Genomic DNA, 20,948 nt, shown 5'->3' with positions numbered 1-20,948 from the left:
AAAATGAGAATTTTATATAAAGTAAGAAATAACGCCTTAGACTTATAGTTGTAAACTAGCAAGCACTTTTGTACAAAAATTGTACTAATAGGATTTATAGTGAAAGGAAAGATTGGATAGGATTTATAGTGAAAGGGAAGTTTGGGTAAGCATATAAAATCTAACATGAAATGACTCAGGTTTTAAATATAACTCTGAAAAAAAGGTATAGCTAAATGTCTTATTAATTTTTACTTTCTTGGATGAAAAATATATCTAAAATTTAAACAAGCCATGCCCAAATTAAAGTTGATACATTTAATTTTTAAAAAGTCTTAATTAAAAATGGAAAGCTTACCTCTGTTCATCTCCTGCACTTACATCATGTAAAAGTACATAATATTTAAGTGTATTTGGTATAAACCACTTGGGGTAGGAATAGTCACTGTTGTGCTGAATTCGATGCTGTTCTTGTGACAACTTTGAAAACTGTTCCACAGGTTCAGCTTCACTAGACGATGCTACCAACATACCTTGTAAATCATATTATTAAGGTAATTATCACTTATCACTCAGTGACAAAATTATCCTATTAAAATAAACTTAGGAAGATATTTCCTGAGCTAAAAAAATCTGATTCCATAGGTTTTCATAGCAAGCACAAAATAACTTCTCCAACACTTCTAAGTAATTCAAGGTTCTAAATCTTAAGATACTTTTGTTGACAGGTGTTATGTCAATACAAAAATCCAAGAAAATAAAAATGGACAGTACCAAAATTCTATAACTATCAACATATCTAACAATTCTGCTGAATTTTGCTCCTCTCCATTCAATTTCCCTGTAGTTTCATACTCTATTCTACCTCTTAACTTTTCTAGGTAACCCCATTAAAAAAATTAAAAACCATTAACTGTCAAAGGAGGTTAGCAGCTACAAAACAAGTTTCAAAGAAACTGGAAAACTATTTTTAAACATAAGCTTTTACAAAAGCAATTAATTTTGAGGCAATCATCACAAGCACTCTCCATTTACTCTTTCTAAAATGGCTTAAAAACGCATTAAGCATAAACTACCCAAGTTGGATAATAAAAACAATAATCAAGTCAGCCCTCAGTAGTCTAATTCTATAATCAAAAATTAAATTTATTACACCAGTCCTGTATCTAGGATGCCCCTTAACAACAATAATGAAAACTTGAAGAATCATCAATACAAAAATTTCTGGCCCTGACCAGTTGGTTCAGTGGTAAAGCATCGGCCCGGCGTGTAGAAGTCTCGGGTTCAATCTCCAGTCAGGGCACACAGGAGAAGCGCCCATCTGCTTCTCCACCCTTTGCCCTCTCCTTCCTCTCTGTCTTCTTCCGCTCCTACAACCAAGGCTCCATTGGAGCAAAAGTTAGCCTGGGCGCTGAGAGCGGCTCTATGGCCTCCACCTCAGGAGCTAGAATGGCTCCGGCTACAACGGAGCAATGCCCCAGATGGGCAGAGTATTGCCCCCCTGGTGGGCATGCCAGGTGGATCCCAGTCAGGCACATGCAGGAGTCTGTCTCACTGCCTCCTCGCTTCTAACTTCAGAAAAATACAAAAAAAAAAAAAAAAATTTCTTCCATTCTCTATATCCTTTCAACAATTTTGTCTTCATATAACTATATCTGAGCTTAGTAACTTCAAAAACATTTGATTTTAAGAGAACATAAAGGTCAAAGGATACATGCTAAATAGTGGTTCAGAAATTCATGATCTGATGCTGGCATTGACTGAAGAAAGGTCTCTCTGTAAGACTCAAACCATGGAGTAGTAGCTAAAATTAACCATATATAAAACAGTTAAAATTTCTCAATAGAATCAGTTTGCAACAGACAAAATGTCAAATCCATATTCCTTAAAGGCATAAAATAGTAATTTCTAGCAATAAACAAGCATTTTTTCACTTGTACTTAAAGATATAAACAAGCATTTTCATCTGTGCTTTACTTAATATATACACATATGTTCTGTGTGTCTATTTATAAAGCCACATACACAAATACATTCATACATGGTAGCACATATAGTTGCAAAAATAAAAATGATTTATTCTCAAACCTACACAATCCCACAATTTACTTACCTATTAATGCTTTAAATGTTACCTATATGAGTGAAAAGATTTTAGAACTAAAGTTCTGTGTCCCTACCAATAGTCACATTGTCAAAAGTAGATCCTTTCCATAAATAGCATTATTTTAAAACACTGATCCTCAACTGAGAGTGATTTTGACTCAGGGAATATTTAGCAATATCTGAAGATACTTTGGGTTGTCACAACTAGGGGTGAAAAGGGGGGTGTTATTGGCATCAAAGGAAAGAAGTTAGGAATGATGCAAAACATCCTACAATAAACAAAACAAGGCAGCCCCCAACAATGAAGAATTATTTGGCTCAATGTCAACAGTGGCAACTCTGACAAACACTACTTCACAATTTGGTTACTTGAGTGTGACAGTAACAAAACCTCTTTAAATGAAATTTCAAAGCATACTTGCCTTATAATCAAATATAAAGAAGTGTATTGCCACTTTTTATATAGTATATATTGTGCATTTCTTAAAACCTCAAATCTCCCTTGCTTCATGCTAAGCATTTTAAATTACAACTATTCTAACATTTTTAATTTGAACTTAAACTTAAGTCATTTCACTAAGTTTAAGCAAATTATCTAAATCACAGTTTTTCTAAAAGGACACAGTTAGCTTCTTATGCTGATTACCAAGTTGTATATACTTTTTGTTTTCATCTTTATCATTGAAAAGAGCAAATAGAGTTTCTATTTAAAAATACTACATTAGACGACTAAGAAGGGTGAAGAAAAAAAAGCTGCTCAGCTTAACCTGGTACCATACACACACAAAATTTTAATTCTAACAAATGCCTTGTAAGAATAACCCACCCATTGCTTAGGAGGGCTATTAGTAACAATTCCATGTTCATTGCTATAGTAGATAAACATTCCCCAAATATTATTATCTATATGAAAAGTGGCAAAAAAAGAAAAGAGTAAATGACACAGGCTACTGTTACCTATACAAAACCAATTTTCTTACCATTCAATAAATATATCTTCCTCTCAATCAGTCAAAATCACTCTCTGTCTAGAAAACTGATCCATGTTTTCATTTAGTACCAATGACAAAAAAAGAAAGGAATACTTGATGAAATTTTTGGTTAAATGGTAAGAAATCTCCACTGATATGGGAAAATGATATTCTCTATTTTTCTATTTACTTTGTTGCTTCAATCCTGCTTAAATTTAAGAAATAACAGATAAATTATAGACATATGAAAGGGATTAGTTTCATGGTATACTGGGGAGTTCTAAATAAACAAATCATAGTCCAAAATAGCTATTCGTGACAACAGTATCTGTAATAAAAACCAGTATCTAGAAAACCAGTAAGTCTGCCTGACCAGGCGGTGGTGCAGTGGATAGAGCATCAGACTGGGATGCGGAAGGACCCAGGTTCGAGACCCCGAGGTCGCCAGCTTGAGCGCGGACTCATCTGGCTTGAGCAAAAGCTCACCAGCTTGGACCCAAGGTCGCTGGCTCAAGCAAGGGGTTACTTGGTCTGCTGAAGGCCCGCGGTCAAGGCACACATGAGAAAGCAATCAATGAAAAACTAAGCTGTCACAATGCGCAACGAAAAACTGATGATTGATGCTTCTCATCTCTCTGTTCCTGTCTGTCTGTCCCTATCTATCCCCCTCTCTGACTCTCTGTCTCTCTAAAAATATAAAAATTAAAATTAAAAAAAACAAAAACCAATAAGTCCATCAAGAGGAGAGGTTCATTAACTAGATGTACTATGCAGCTGTTAAGGAAAATGGGAAAATCTCAACATATTATAAGAAAATGCTCTCTGGAATATATTGAGTGGAAGGGGAGGCACAGCAGAAAAGTATGCACTGTTGTATAAAAAAGGGAAGAAAATATAAAAAACCTTACATGTATCAGTATATTTATTTGCTTATATTGTCACAAAATAATTTAGGGATAAATCTAATTAGAGACAAGAGGGGGTGGGAATCCATGGGTTGAATGAGTGCGTGTTCAAACCAGTGACCAGGTTTTGAACCTGGCACCTCAGCATCTCAGGTTGGTGTTCTATTCACTGTGCCACCATCAGTCAGGCCATATGTGAGTTCTCAAATTGAAATAATACTTTCTAAATACTGGTATAAGACCCGGAGTACTCTACTAAGGAGCAAAGAAATATTTTAAAATACATATGGCAGAAGTGGATTTTACCCTTTAGGTAATGATATTCAGGTTAATAAGGTTAAGCTTCCCTTCAGCCTCTTATTTCCCTCAGGAGCTAATTAAGAAGTCCTCTTCCAGTTATTGTGCAGACCAATAAATCAAGGGCATCCTTCTATTTTTTGTTTTTTCAAATGACATTTTTGCAAAAAGTAGAAAAAAATCATAGTCTTGAATGTTTTATGTTAACAAAAATTTCAACATTTAGTGAAAATTATCTCCCTTTAGAAATTCTCTTGTACTGACTTTAGGATGAAATCAGTATTTTGCCCATACCCCTTTCCATCTCCACATGTTCTTTCTTTGGAAATGAAACAGCAATCATATTACCCTACCAATTTTTCTAAGAAGAATGTATTTTGTTTGGAAAAGGAAGAGTGAGGAAGACAACTAAAGAGCCAAGGTCATTGGCTTGAGCCCAAGGTCGCTAGCTTGAGCAAGGGGGTCACTGGCTGGGCTGGAGACCCCCAGTCAAGGCACACAGGAGAAGCAATCAATGAACAACTAAAGTAACACAACTACAAGTTGATGCTTCTTTATCTATCTCCCTACCCACCCTCTCTAAAACATAAAAATAAAAAGAGTTTAACCAGATTATCAAAAGGGACTACACAATATGAGTGAAAAGAGTTAAATTAGGCCCAACATATTTCAAAATAACAGGAATAAAAAGCTTTTAAAAATTGGAGGGAATAATGGGTGAAAACATCATAATGCAATACAGTTTCTTTACAATATTATAATCTTTAAGAAAGTGAAACAATTCTGAGAGAAAATTATTTCTAACCAAGAATATATACACTCAAACTATTAATCATGAAACAGAGAAACCAAACTTTCGTATCAATATATCATTTCATCTACCAATCTCATCATGAAAATATTTATTATTCCAATTAATTAAGAAGCACTCAGAAAAGATTATTTACTCAAATATTATAAACATTCCCTCCACATAACACTAAGATAAAAAATACAATAAACTTAACTCTTTTTAACTACAGTATTACTTATGTCACAAAAGAATATGTTGTTTCTTTACTGTTAGTTCACTCAAGAAATACTTATTATAAACGTGCTCTAGAAGCGGTACTAGGAATAAAATACAGAACCAAAGTTCCTACCCTCATGGAGCATCTATTAGCTTTACAAGTAATACTATAAGAACAATTTTATTACAAAAAATGAAATCATGTAATTCATAGTCTGAATGACTGCCTACTCACTTGATTTTAACCTCCTTGAAAGCTGTAACTGGTATTTTCAACACTGTATTCCCAATCTATCATTCAGTAAGCACTTAAATGTTTGTTGAATGATTTCCAAGTTACAATTACTTTTTCTAAAAAAGGAAAAATTCATTTTAAAAATAATAATAAACCTTATTACCTACCACTGATGTTGAGGTCATAATCTCCTGCCGTAATCACATTAGCTACTAATCCTTCCGCAGGCTGACTGCCAGAAACAACATCACTCAAAAGTTTCCGAATGGCTCCAGGATGAGGTGGCTGGGTGATAATGTTGCTTACTGCTATCTTCAAATTTTTAATTACGTGAAGCTGATTATTAGGATCTCTCATATGAACTTTAAAGAAAGAAGGGGAAAAAACTTGAAATTAATTCTACACAATTCATAACAATCCAATTATAACAGCGATAATAAAAAAATTGGGTTAATGATTTACAAACAAAAAGATCGTATCAGAAACCAGAAATTCCAAGTGGAACAAACCGTCTTCCATAAACAATTATCAGCATTCCCTTATAACCAAAAAGCATAGGCAGACAGTCTAACCATCTCCCGCAATGCTGCTGCTCATGGCCCTACAGATTTATTTTCCTTCCTCCTGTCTAGAGCTGCCAGGGACCAACCACCATCCATACCACATCTGCAATTCTCACTTCACCCTAAGGCTGGTCCAGGGCAGTGTAAAGTCTGTATCAACACTGAAAATAGCAAAGGGGAAGAAAGGGGAATTAAATGCTGCAATGGGAATTCCTCTACTTCCACTAGTGTGCTGCCTGCATTCCACCATCTCAGCCACTATTCCACCATCATAAAAAGCAATGCCCACTCTATTGGAGGATATTGAGAGTGGGGAGTAGTACTGAAATAGAAGGCATCCAGAAACGATACTTTCTGCTCAATTTTGGTGTGAACCTAAAACTACTCTAAAAAGACAGTCTATTAAAAAAAAATCAATAACCAAAGTCCCTCTTCCATTTCAATATCTCCTGCCTCTACTATGTTACAGGCCTGGCCTCAAGTCTATGGGATTTATAACCAGTGGTTCAGAGCTTCAGGCCAAGATATACATTTTAGGCAATTATAACAGGAAGGCAGTATCACCTGACCAAGTGGTGGGTTCAATGGAGAGAACATTGACCTAGGATGCTGAGGACCCAGGTTCAAAACCCCGAGGTCGCTGGCTTGAGCGTGGTCTCACCAGCTTGAGGATGGGAATACAGACATGATCCCATGGTCGCTGGCTTGAGCAAGGGGTCATTAGCTCAGCTGGAGCCCCCAGGTCAAGGAATTTGTGAGAAAGCAATCAATGAACAACTTAAGTGCCACAACTATGAGTTGATGCTATTCATCTCTCTCCCTTCCTGTCTGTCTCCTTCTCTCTTGCACAAAAGCTTAAAACAAAAAAGACAGTACAGGAGGTCCTCGAGTTCCAACAGTCTCAACATATGACATTTCAAATTTAGGATGCTCACTCCCATAAAAACTTTTAAAACATTGAGACTCGAGTGCTTCAGCTTACGCCGTGAACATTGTACTTACAGACTACTTGGGTGAACTATACTGCTCACAGAAATTAGGGGATATTTTATAGCTTCATATTAATCTTGAAAATATCCCTAATTTCTGTGAGCAGTATAGTTTGGCTGCACTCGGCGCAAGACTACACAGTAACATGGTCTAAGAGTGAGGGAGTTGGCGTCCCCCAGTACGCTTACCTATGCCATTTTGGACTTTTACTACAGTACAGTGTACAGTACAGTATATTTATGTCCTTTTCCTTTTTCTGTGGCTTGTTTTTATGTTCTAGATTATCATCCTATAACTGTTAGGATAGGTAAGTGACTTAGGCTAGGGTGTGTTCCGACTTACACCAAAATTCAGGTTACATCACTGTCATAGGAACAGAACTGTGTTGTAACCCAAGGAGCTCCTGTATCCACAGTGTGCAGTAGAGAATGTGAGCATATATAATCAGGCTGCTTTCGTAGTAGTATTAGAGCAGTCCATTACATCAAGAATCCTATTTTTGGAGTCAGACTTTATTCTAAATCACTATCTGCCCTGGTCAGTTGGCTCACTGGATAGAGCGTTGGCCTGGTATGCATATGTCCCAGGTTGAATCAGCAGTGAGTGCACACAGGAAAAGTGACCATCTGCTTCTCTTTCCCCATTCTCTCGCTCTTCTCTCACAGCTAGTGGCTCCATTGGGTTCCAGCATCAGCCTCAGGCACTGAGGATAGTTCAGTTGATTCAAGCATCAGCCCCAGATGGGGGCTGCTAGGTGAATCCCAGTTGGGGCATATGTGGGAGTTTGTCTATCTCCCTTCCTCTCACTTAAACAAACAAACAAACAAACAAATAAATCCCAATCCACCACTTAATAACTGGGTTATCCTAATTAATTTTTTTACTTTCCCACCCTTCAATTTCCTCACCAATAACATGTAATTAATACCTAATTAACAGAGTTATTTTAAAGATTTAGGTGAAAACACCTGACACATACATAACTATATAGTTAAGTACACAAGAAGAGATGGAAGCAGCAGATATAATACACTATTCAAATGACATAATGGATTATCAATTACAAGTAAGAGGTAACTCTGGAAAACTGGCTTTGGGTACCTACCCATTAAAAAATTACGCTTTTTATTCCCATGAAAAATGCTTTATAGCCTGACCTGTGGTGGTGCAGTGGATAAAGCATCGACCTACACTGAGGCCTCCAGTTCAGAACCCCGGTCTGGTCAAGGCACATATGGGAGCTGATGCTTCCTGCTCCCCCACACACACTTTTGCTTTGTCTTTCCCTCTCTCTCTCCTCTCTAAAATAAATAAAATCTTTTTTAAAAAAATGCTTTATACCAAACTTTTAAGTTGAGGCCTGCTGATATTTTATTATTTTTAGGCCTGTCTAAAAACTGTCTTCCTAAATTTTTGTGTTCTATTGATTTCTAAATTTAAAAACATAAAACAAAAATAGATTTAAAAAAACTATATATGGAATGAGTGTGTACACTTATATTGTAAATACATGTACAAAGGTACAAATAAAATACATTCAAATTCCATTATAATGGTTGCCTATGAAGAAAGGAAGAAAATAGGACTAAGGAAAAGTGTAAAGGTGACTTCAACTATATAATATTTGATTTCTTTTCAAAGTAAAGAAAAAGACAAAACAAATATGGACAAAAAGGTTAGTATTTCTTGGTTCTGGGTAGCGAGGAGCTGGATGTTTTTTGTATTTCTGCATTCTTCTGTAATTGTTAATTTTTTCTAATTTAAATAAACATACACAGAACCCTCCTATTAAACTTCCCAGCTAGCTTAACTATGAAAGAGAAAAACCAAAACACATAAAAATACTATGGTAAAATTATGATCTTTCTAGAAATAAGTATTTTCCTTAAAGTTGGTCTGTAATTGTTGAATAGCCTAAGTAGGCATGTGTATATTAAACCTCTCTCAAAATTTTCAACTGCCTGACAGGTGGTGGTGGCACAGCAGGAAGAGCATCAACCCAGATGCCTGGGTTGCTGGTTTGAAGCCCATGGCTGCTGGCTCTGAGCACAGATTTGTCAGCACAAGGACACTGGCTTTAGGACGGATTCATTCACATGATCCCAAAACTCACTTGAACAAGGGGACACTGGCTCGGCCCTGGTCATGGCACGTATGAGAAGCAATCAATGCACTAGAGTAGGGGTCGGAACCTTTTTGGCTGAGAGAGCCATGAACGCCACATATTTTAAAATGTAATCCCGTGAGAGCCATACAACGACCTGTGTACGTTATGCATTATCCAATAAAAATTTGGTGTTGTCCCAGAGGATAGCTGTGATTGGCTCCAGCCACCCGCAACCATGAACATGAGCGGCAGGAAATGAATGGACTGTAATACATGAGAATGTTTTATATTTTTAATGTTATTTTTTTATTAAAGATTTGTCTGCGAGCCAGATGCAGCCATCAAAAGAGCCACATCTGTCTCACGAGCCATAGGTTCCCAACCCCTTACAGTGAAAGGAATTACAAGATAAAAAAAGCAACTCTGCCTGACCAGGCGGTGGCGCAGTGGATAGAGCATCAGACTGGGATGTGGAAGACCCAGGTTTGAGACCCCGAGGTCGCCAGCTTGAGCGTGGGCTCATCTGGTTGGAGCAAAAATTCACCAGCTTGGACCCAAGGTCGCTGGCTCAAGCAAGGGGGGTTACTCGGTCTGCTGAAGGCCCATGGTCAAGGCACATATGAGAAAGCAATCAATGAACAACTAAGGTGTCACAATGCACAACGAAAAACTAATGATTGATGCTTCTCATCTCTCCGTTCCTGTCTGTCTGTCCCTCACTCTGACTCTCTGTCTCTGTAAAAAAATAAAATAAATAAAAATAATTTTTCAAAAAAGATTAAAAAAAAAAAAAGCAACTCCGAGTTGATGCTTCTCACCTCTCCTCCTTCCTGTCTGTCTGTCTGTCTGTCTCTCTCTCTCTCTCTTTCAAAAAAAAAATACCCATACATCTATTAATCTCCTGCCAAGGATGACAAAGGCTACATTCAAATGCAAGGGTCCCCAAAAGAAAAGTTTTAATTGGGTAGTTATCTTTTAGTATTCATAAGTATTAACACAAAAAGTATACTCTCTAGTTGGGTCTTATATTCAGAATGGCCTTATCAGTTAGGTAGTCCTAATAAATCCAGAAATGAGTTAATAGGTGTGGTAGCCAGCCTCTGAAATGGCCCCCAGGGATCCCGATATTTCCTGTTATACACACTCTTTTTTTTTTTTTTTTTTTTTTTTGTATTTTTCTGAAGCTGGAAACGGGGAGGCAGTCAGACAGATTCCTGCATGCGCCCGACCGGGATCCACCTGGCATGCCCACCAGGGGGCGATGCTCTGCCCATCCGGAGCGTCGCTCTGTTGCAACCAGAGCCACTCTAGTGCCTGAGGCAGAGGCCATGGAGCCATCCCCAGGGCCTGGGCCAGCCTTGCTCCAATGGAGCCTCACTGCGAGAGGGGAAGAGAGAGACAGAGAGGAAGGAGAGGGGGAAGGGGGAAGAAGCAGATGGGCGCTTCTCCTGTGTGCCCTGGCCGGGAATCAAACCCAGGACTTCTGCATGCCAGGCCGACGCTCTACCACTGAGCCAACCGGCCAGGGCCATTATACACACTCTTGTGTAGTCCCTTCCCATATCCCGGGGTTGGTATGTGTGACCAACAGGACACAGCAAGAGCAATGGTATATCACTTCTGAGGTAAGGTTATAAGAGTACAGCTTTCAACCTGGGTTCTCTCTCTAATCACTCCCCCTGGAAGAAAGCTAACTGCCATGCCATGGGGATAGTCAGGAGCCTATGGAAAGGCCCACATGACACAGAACTGAGGTCTCAGGTCAACATCCAGTGAGGAAGTGAGACTTTCCAACAACCATCTGAGAGAGCTGGGAAGAGGATCCTCAGGCCCCAGATGACAGTCGGTAGCTCTTGGTGACAGCTCCCAGAGACCCTGAGCCAGAAACATCCAGCTGAGCCACTCCCAGATTCCTGAAAAACTGAGAGATTAATAAGTGCTTTTGCTTTTAAGGTGCTAAGTTTTGGGGTTATGCGTTATACAACAGAATAAGTAATACACTGGAGAATCACAAAAACCAACCTAATGTAAGAGCTAAGTACATGCTAAGTATATATGATTAAGAAAAATGCTCAAAAATCACACACAAAAAATTCAAAAACTTCAGAACTAAACAATTACATTAAGGCTTCATTAAAATTCCAACAGCACAAAAGGTAACCATATAACATAGAACATTTCAATTTCAAAATAAAATTCAAATATACCATTACATTACCTCTATAGGTTACCATATAGCATATCAGATATATCTTGAACACTCTATTATGAAATAGTATTTCCCAGAATGTGCTGTTCCATGAAATACTGTTTCCTCAAGAAAAGGGTTATTTCTGAAAAATTGGTTCCACGTTCAAATAACTTTGGGAAAGTTATTAAACAGCCTTTTCATAATAAATCATCCCATTTTCATATGTTAAATGACAAAGTGATTCTGCCAAACACATGCTATACTAAGCAAACTTACTTGACCACAGAATTCATTTTTAGGGAGCATATAACACATCTGGTGTTCTAGAAAATATATTTTGAAAAATGAAGTATCTTTTATGTTTTTACCAGCACTCAAAACTTTATAAAAAATAATCTCAACTGCTAAAAATAAACTTGCACAAAAATGACACAAAATATATATCTAAATTTTGAAAAACTGAAAAATTTTATTCGAAGTTCAGTACTTGAAAAACTTGGAGATTATTTACCTAGTTACACAAACATAGTAGTTAACATTGACAAAATATTTCTAACTTTAAAAAAAAAACTTAAAACTAGGGACATTAAGTATCCTTTAAAGGTAATTTCCTTGTCTAATTTGCCACTTTTGATAGCTCATTCAGAAAATATTCAAGATTTACATAAAAACTAGATTTTATTCTTATCATTTTAATCCCTTAAAAGTATTTTACAGTAAAATTTAAAATAGACACTCTCAAAAATGAAAGCCAAGTACTTTCAAAAGTTAATGTTTAAGAGAACTTTTCTTAAATCTTATTTCTAAATGGTATGCTGAAACAGTTTAGAATTATCAAAGAACTATCACTGTAACAGCAAAAACATTAAGGTTTGATTAACAATACCACTACTCTTTGAAACAGATGATCTGTGGAAATTTCTCAAGTATTACTGAAATCACAAATCTGTGTTGAAACAATAAATATAAGTTCTTTAAGTCTTAACATAATTTGAGGAATCACCATGCTTGAGACAAAAATCAGCCTTTCTGAAGGATAAAGAGCCCAAAAGCTACCCACCAGCAAAAGTCCTTTTTGCCTAATCTCTAATGCCACTACCCATAGTCCATGTCCTAATCATCTTAAACTCTAAAATTTTTATTTTACCTCTCCCACAATTTCATACCCAAGAATCTAAAACTGCCATACATTTACCATTCCTGATATGAAACCCAAAATTCCCCACCTAGACTTCAAGATCCTCCCTTATCTAGGTAGGCATCTTCTCTTTTACAGTAGTTTCCTCACTGTTCCACAACCACTCAGAATTCACAATTTACACCTTTTGCCCATACTATTCTAACCTCATCCTTCAACAGGGAGCTCTGTCTTTCCACAAACTATCTAGCCATACAAGTCCAATTCATTATATTCCTTTCCTGAATCTTTCAGTCTACAGAAGGAAATTAGAATACTGACTTGAGCCTCTAGTCACTGCACTGTCCAATACAGGAAGCACCAGCCACATGTGCTACTGTACACTTGAAATACACTGCTCACAAAAATTAGGGGACATTTTATCGCTTCATATTATTTCATAATATCCCCTAATTTTTGTAAACAGTATATGTCTAGTTCAACTTGATATGTAATGTAAGTGCAAAAGCACACCAAATTTCAAAACTTAGCAAAAAATGTAAAATATCTCATTAAGACTTTTTTATATTGCTTACATATTGAAATGACAACATTTTGGAAATAACTGGGTTATCTATCAGTCATTAAAGCTAATTTCACCGGTTTCTTTTCTCATGTTTATCATGTGACCACTAAATAATTTAATATTATATTCGTGACTAATATTTCTGTTGGATAGCGCTCCTGCCTAGTGTGAATAATTCTAAATATCCCCAGAAGATAAAATGACTTAAGAATACCCATCTTGAGTCACATGGCCTGTTTTTAAATCTTTCCCACATGTTAAGACTGGACCAGTTAACATCTCTTTGACTCAACGTCCTCAAATATATATAAAATGATAATAACACTATCTACCTCATTGACTTCAATAAGGACTAGAAGAGCAAAACTACATCAAACAGGTATCAGGTATTAGCATTATTATTTATTAACAAAGGAGGAAAAGAGCACACACGTCTCTCAAAAAACTTAGGAATGTAGGGCACTGAGCTGTTCTTACCCACTCAGTACAACACTGGAAGAGCTGCCTATGGTACAGGATGAAGAAAATTCAAGTGTTTCCAAACTACGGTTTTCTGGACAGCTTTCACTCTCCTTTAGGTACTAAAATGAACTTGTAATGGCACTGTTCTCCCAAAGAACACACACCTGTGGCATGTAAATACATGAATGTATGGCACAGCACCGTTTTTGTGCAGCCGTCATCAGAAGCAAATAAACATCATAGTCGTTCAGTTGACACAGCTTTATTGAAACCCTTCAATTTTACACAGACCTGAATAAAAACGTTTACCGTGTTTTGCTATGTTCTGTTTGCAAAGCCATTGGTTAAATCATATTTGGAGTCTTATTACACCTATTTTTTCCTAATAAAAATTCTAAAGCTAGAAAATAACACGTAGCTCCTCAGTAAAGGACACATTTCTACTGTTGATTAACTTTTATCTGAAAAATCAAACTTCAGGACATTTCCTTCCCTATAAATCTAGATAACTCCACCTAGATTAAATTAACAACTTGTTCTTACTTCCTCATCCACTAGGCAAAGGGTGTTTCAAGTTTCATTATTCCTATAATACTTTTCATATTCTTGAGAGATTAGTAAAATATTATATATCCCGGGAAATATTTAAATTTTCAAAGAAAAATGTAGAATAAACAGAAGCTTAGAAAAAGATGAGCCTCGTTGCTGGAAGAATGGAATGTTCAAAACTCCGAAAAGCCCAGTTTTACACGTAGGGGATAATGATTCGTTTTCTTTCCCAAGACCTCACCGTTCCAACAGGCAGCATCTTCCTATCCTTACCTGTCAGACACCTTTCTACTTCCCTCCCAAGACTATACTTTCAGGGATCATTTCTATAGTTTGTTACTTCCCTCCCTGCGGCCGGAGAGAATAGTCTCTTCGTCCTTCTCTGGGGCTCACGACTTTCTATACAGTGATTCCCTGACAGTCCGGCTTGTTCGGAGGTGGGAGGAAAACGGGAAGAAACTGGAGAGCAGGACCCCGCTCTCTTGACAACCGCACTCCTGGCCCCTCCTCCACCAGCCGCCGCCGGGGACTCCGCGCCGCCCCGGCCCCGGACGACACTCCGCCCGCTCCGGAACGTAAACATCGCGGCTGTCTCCCCAGCCCGCCCCCTCCTGACCCTCCCGACCCCGGCTTGCGGACGCCCACCGACAGAGAGAAGAAGACCACATACCCTCGGAAGTGAGGCGAGAGAAGGGCCTAAGCAACTCGGCGAAGCTAAGGTGATTGAGACGAGTGAGCCGCTCGGCTTCGTCGCTGCATAGAGCGGCGACACACGGGACGAAGGAGTCCGGGATGAGCTCTTGCACCGACTGTACACACTGGGCCATCGCCGAGGCCGAGGAGCGGCGGCGCCCGCCCGCCGGCCCACTCGCTGAAGCTGATCCTGCGGCTGCAGCAGCTACTGCCGCCGCCCGCCGGCCTAGCCCGGCCGGGCGGGGCCCCGCGATGAAGCCTCGAGACCAATACACGGAACAGACTCCGTCGCCTCGACTCCGGGGCACACACCACCGTCCCCGCCGGGTCACCGCCGCTCCTCTGCGCTCGCCACGGCGTCCTCACATTCCACCTATCAGGTGGAGACCCCGACAATCCCCGGTTAATCCTTCCGACGGCCAAACCTTGGTCACTGCCTGACCGGAACCGCCATGTTGAGGCCGAACCCTGACCCACCGGCAGTACTAGGACCGGCAGTGCCCGCGCTCGCCCCTCACGTGACGGTGTTAAAGGAGGCGATAGGGGCGGAGAAAGAGAGCATAGGAGAGGGAAGTAAAGAGCGACGGAAGCCTGTTGGGAGGTCAGCGCCGGAAGTTGTGCGACGAATGGCCCCTCTCAGGAGGCGGGGCTAGGGCAGGGCTACGAATGCGGTAGGCGGAGCCAGGACAGGGGGCACGCGGCGTTACGTTTGGCGTTTCAGAGTGTAACCTGAAAGGCTCGCACGCAAGATCAATACTGTAACAGTGGTATAGGCGTGTCCCCTCGCCTTCCACGCTGACTCAGCCTCTTTGGAACCCACAAAGGTTCTCAGGGAATCGGTGAGCAAGTGACGTAACTGTTCGTTCTGCTTTCTGCCTGCTCGCCGGCCCTGTCCTTCCTGTGCTCCTGATGGAGGAGCGAGGAACGCTGGCTCACTGGAGAGGGCACTGACTCTCCGCCCCCGGGTACACACACCAGCCCTGGTGCTTGGGGTTCCTCTGGAGCTGACCTGAACAGGCCATACATCGTTTCAACTTCGAATGCCCTTTAGAAACATTATCAGGAATGTGGACTCAACCAATGAACAGAAATGTGCGCTTTCTGTGTGTCCTGCAGTTAACACGAGTGTTAGGGAACCGCCTAAGCTGCTGCGTTTTTGTTGGTCGTAGGGAAAGGGTGTGCCTGCTAACGTCCGAGTCGTTTGTCCGCAGCCACTTCCTTTTTACCCTCTGCTCCAGTTTCCTTCAAAGTGATGGAGGTGCAAGAAGCCAGTAATTATGTACCTATGGAGTCCTGAACTAGCTTCCATTTCTAGATTTCATTTTTATAGATTGTTCCTCTAAATAAGTAGAAGTGAATGAGATGAATTTTACTAAGGTGTCACTCAAATTGTTTGAATTTCTTCTGCATTATACGCCAAAAATATAAGGCAAGGAAAAATGCAAGGCTCTATCATGGTTTGTGGTGCCTGATGCAAAGATTTTCCCAACATCAGTAACTCAAACTGTCGGATTGTTTGGCACCGTGAGGTTTTTACAATGGTTAAGAATTTGTGACAGGTGAGATGTATGGCTTTCTTCCGTTAACTGAGAAATGGGAAGTAGGAAAGGACTATAGGACATAATGATGTGGCAGCTTTAGCCACAGATCAATTTAGAAAAGACTATATCTGCATGTTGATGACCTGGAAATTAATTTTCTTAAAATTATCTGTGCCTGAGGACCTCTTGGGAATTTTTCTTGTATCCCCAGGGCAACCTATATTCCCTCTTGAATACCTCTATTGTCAATCCCTTGCATTTTATAATGCAAAAATCTCATACAACTGAGTATGACTCGAGTTATATATATTTTTTGGTAACAGGATTTCTAAATGCAAGCATACTACTTTATATAGTACTCAACTCAAAATTTTAAAAGTCAATTTTTTTTTTACTTTAAAGGTAAAAACTAGCCATCTTATAATCTTTAAGAAGGACTTTCGGCCCTGACCAGTTGTCTCAGTGGTAGAGCGTCGGCCTGGCATGCAGGAGTCCCGGGTATCCGGCCAGGGCACACAGGGGAAGCGCCCATCTGCTTCTCCACCCCTCCCCCTCTCCTTCCTCTCTGTCTCTCTCTTCCTCTCCCGCAGCCAAGGCTCCATTGGAGCAAAGTTGGCCCAGGCGCTGAGGATGGCTCTGTGGCTTCTGCCTCAGGCGCTAGAATGGCTCTGGATGCAACAGAGCAACGACCCAGATGGGCAGAGCATCGCCCCCTGGTGGGCGTGTCGGGTGGATCCCGGTTGGGCGCATGCGGGAGTCTGTCTGACTGCATCCCCGTTTCCAACTTCAGAAAAAAAAAAAAAAAGACTTTCAAGGGCAATTTAGCTTAAATGGATTTTTGAGATATAATTGACATGCCATAAAATTCACCCCTTTAAAGCATACAATTCAGTGGCTTTTAGTCTATTCAGAAGTTTTACAACCGTTATTACTGCCTAATTCCAGAACATTTCATCACCACCAAAGAAGCCTGGTACCAATTACCAGTCACTCTCCACCCCACACTACTTCCAGCCCCTAGAAATCACTAATTTACTGTCTCTGTAGATTTACCTATTCTGAGCATTTCATATAAATAGAATCATACAGTATGTGACTTTGTGTTTGATCTCTTTCACTTAGCATAATGTGTTCAAGGCTCATGAAGTACTCATGAAGTAACATGAGTCGTTACTTCATTCCTTTTTATGACTGAGCTTAAATGGATTTTTGTCTTCTGCATTGACTGTACAATCTAACACCACATCCACACAGTGTTTCCAGTGAGTGACTTCACTGTAAAAATCTATTTTTATTTCTCTCCAATTTCTCTGACTGCTCCAGACACTGGCTCTTTTATATCACATGTCCTCTGAACCATTCACTTTGTCCAGGAAAAATGAGGTGCTATGAACGGCCAGACCTTGGCTATATGCATACCCTCAAGGACAGGAGGACAGAATCTATCACTATAAGAAAGGATGCTTGCTGGACAAAAAATAATAAGAAAAGAAATTAAGGACCTATTTTCCAAGTACTGAAGATGAGACCCAGCTTCCTTCTTCCCCCCAAACCAAAGAATCCCATAGAACTTATGCCAGTGGGCTTATATTTTGATATACTGTGTTATCAAATGTTCATGAATCATTTTGTTTTGTATGTATAATATGGCCAGTCTCTTCCTATGGCCAGTGTGGTCAGGTTTAAAGAACACGAATATAGAAATCAGAAACATCTGGATTCAAAAGCAGTTCTACCACTTGTGAATAAAAATGTTACTATTACTGATCACCATATGTCAAGCATGATACTTTACATATACTGTCTACTACTTCCATTTCTCCCACAAACCCTGAAAAGCACGTGTCACAGACTTTCAGATGTGGAAATGGAAGCAGAAAGCAGTAATAACTTCCCCAAAGATAATCAGATGGCGCCATAAACAGAGCCAGCTCTGTTTTTAACCCTAGAGACTTGATCATCAGGATAAATTGCTTTTCCATATGTTTCCTTGCTTTGAAAACACCTAGAGAAATTTTAGTTTACAGTTGTATATATCGTTGTAGCAAGAAATTTATGAATTTTAACAAGTTACTTATCTTTTCTGTGACTTTTAACAAGTTAATTATCTTTTCTGAGCCTTGCAGACTTTATCCATAAGCTTAGAAAGTTGGGATTAGAATATTTCTTATATTTGTTTGATTGTGACAAGATCTGAGTCTTTCCATTATTGCTAAATTTCACTACGTTAACAGCAGATGGTGCTATTGAGTACTGGCTTTAAAATCCGATGAAAACAATTCTAATTACTCAGTACATCATCTTCACAAAGGAGATACCTACTACCTGTATATCAGGGCATTGAAAGTCAGGGGATGCCCAGAAAATTTGCACATAAAAAGTGTCTTAAGCTAAAAATTTTATGTCACGCTACTTTTTTTAAAAATTAAGAAAGCTTTAAATATATAATCTGCATACTGGCCCACACTTTTTATTTTATTTACTGTAATGCAGTGGTCCCCAACCCCCGGGCTGCGGACCAGTACCAGTCCATGGGCCATTTGGTACCAGTCCGCAGATGAAGAATAAATAACTTACATTATTTCCGTTTTATTTATATTTAAGTCTGAACGATGTTTTATTTTTAAAAAATGACCAGATTCCCTCTGTTACATTCATCTAAGACTCACTCTTGACGCTTGTCTCGGTCACGTGATACATTTATCTGTCCCACCCTAAAGGCCATTCCGTTAAAATATTTTCTGACATTAAACCGGTCTGTAGCCCAAAAAAGGTTGGGGACCGCTGCTGCAATGGATGCTTTAAGATAACTTATTAACATTAATGTTCTGACATCAACAGATGGCATCCATTTCTTAATTATTTTAAAAGTAAACCATAACCACAATTTTGCACCCTAGAGCTCATAATTCTATTTTAAACTTATTATAGGCATTTAAAGCTCTATATACATCTTTCTTTAATTTAATCTTTCTCCAAAAACTAAAAATCTTATATAAATATTTTCTCCTTTATGCTTCTAGATGGGGGGAAGTGCATGGAAATATTAAACATCTCAACTTCAATTTTGTAAATGTTTTATTCTCAAGATTAAGTCTAAAATTCAGTTGCATGCCATATTATAGATTGGTAGACTAGACCCATGATTTCCTGTTTAAGAAAAATTACAATATCATTTTATATGTGAGAAAACAGTCCTAGAAAGGTAAAATAATTTTCCTGATTAGGCACACAGCTAGTAAATCTTCCCAATTTTCTGACTTCCAATCTCAAGCACTTTTCATTACACTTCATCAGTTTATTAACTATAATTTGTTTTTATTTATTTGTTTCTTCTGGTTTCAGAAATATCTTAGGGCAACAAGTATTTTTTAATGAGTATTTCTTTATAAATGTTTTTAATTCTAACACATTAAAATGATTTTATCTACATAAAAAGGAATAGTTATAGCTGCTAAACAGTCCCCAGAAGCTATATCCTTTTTTTTTTTTTTTTTTGTATTTTTCTGAAGTAAGAAGTGGGGAGCAGCAGACAGACTCCCGCATGTACCCAACCGGGATCCACCCGGCATGCCCACCAGGAGGCGATGCTCAACCCATCTGGGGCGTTGTTTCTTTGCAACCAGAGCCATTCTAGCGCCTGAGGCGGAGGTCATGGAGCCATCCTCAGTGCCCGGGCCAACTTTGCTCCAATGGAGCCTTGGTTGTGGGAGGGAAAGAGAGAGATAGAGACAAAGGAGAGGGAGAAAGGTGAAGAAGCAGATTGGCGCTTCTCCTGTGTGCCCTGAGCTATGTACTTCTTTGTAACTAGCTATGCAAGTTGACATATATATATACAATTTGCAAAAAAATATTTTAAACACCTAACCAAATGGAATGACATCTCATGTGTATGGATCAGAAGACAATATCCTTAAGATGGCAACACTCTCCAAATTCATCAACAGATTCAGATTAAAATCCCAGCTTTCTTCTTTGTAGAATTTGATAAACTGATCCTAAAATCTATATCAAAAGCTAGAATAACCAAAACAGTCTTTAAAAAGAACAAAACTGGAAAAAAAAACTGAAGGACTTACACTAAGTACAATCTTACTATGAAGCTACAATAAGGCAGTGTGGTAAAATAACAATGAGACAAAGATATCCATTATCACTGTTTTTGTTTAATACTTTTCCAGCTTTCTCTAAAAGCAGCTAGAGAATAAAAAAGATAGAAAAATTGTAGGATTTCAAAAGGAAGAAAGAAAACTACACTAGTCCCCCTTATCAGCCATAGATATGTTCCAAGAATCCCAGTGGAAGCCTGAAACCATAGTTGTACTGACTTCTATATAAACTATGTTTTTTCCTATACATACATACCTATGATAAAGTTTAATTTATAAATTAGGCACACTAAGAGGTTAACAATAGTAACTAATAACAAACTAGACAATTATAACAATATACTAATACAAGTTAATGGAAATGTGGTCTCTCTCAAAATATTTTATTGTACTCTACTCACCTTTTTCTTTTGATGATATGAGAAAATACAGTGCTGTGTGATGAGATGAAGTGAAGTGAATGACATAGGCATGAGACATATCTTTATGTCACTATAAGGGCTACTTGAACACAGCACTGAAATACCAAGACAGTCAA

General features: G+C 38.8%; 1 protein-coding gene and 1 pseudogene across 5 annotated transcripts in view; one reads left to right on the top strand and one right to left on the bottom strand.

Annotated features, from left to right (window-relative positions):
* Window positions 1–15,945, bottom strand: part of TRAPPC8 (trafficking protein particle complex subunit 8) — an 81,081-nt gene extending 65,136 nt beyond the window's left edge. For 3 of the 5 annotated variants that reach the window (XM_066247602.1, XM_066247604.1, XM_066247603.1), the window contains exons 1-4: window positions 14,738–15,945; window positions 5,670–5,864; window positions 1,694–1,783; window positions 338–512 (exon numbers count right to left, since the gene is read on the bottom strand). In XM_066247602.1, coding sequence (XP_066103699.1) covers window positions 338–512; window positions 1,694–1,783; window positions 5,670–5,864; window positions 14,738–14,894 — 617 coding nt within the window. In that variant the 5' untranslated portion in view covers window positions 14,895–15,945. The remainder of the gene's footprint in view (window positions 1–337; window positions 513–1,693; window positions 1,784–5,669; window positions 5,865–14,737) is intronic. The other 2 variants (XM_066247605.1, XM_066247606.1) reach the window with 2 other exon arrangements.
* Window positions 14,369–14,409, top strand: LOC136315769 (small nucleolar RNA U3; annotated as a pseudogene).
* Window positions 15,946–20,948: the final 5,003 nt, after the last annotated feature.

This window comes from Saccopteryx bilineata, chromosome 11 (genome assembly GCF_036850765.1).
Source record: "Saccopteryx bilineata isolate mSacBil1 chromosome 11, mSacBil1_pri_phased_curated, whole genome shotgun sequence".
Lineage (NCBI taxonomy): Eukaryota > Metazoa > Chordata > Mammalia > Chiroptera > Emballonuridae > Saccopteryx > Saccopteryx bilineata.
This window is presented reverse-complemented; position numbering and strand designations above follow the sequence as displayed.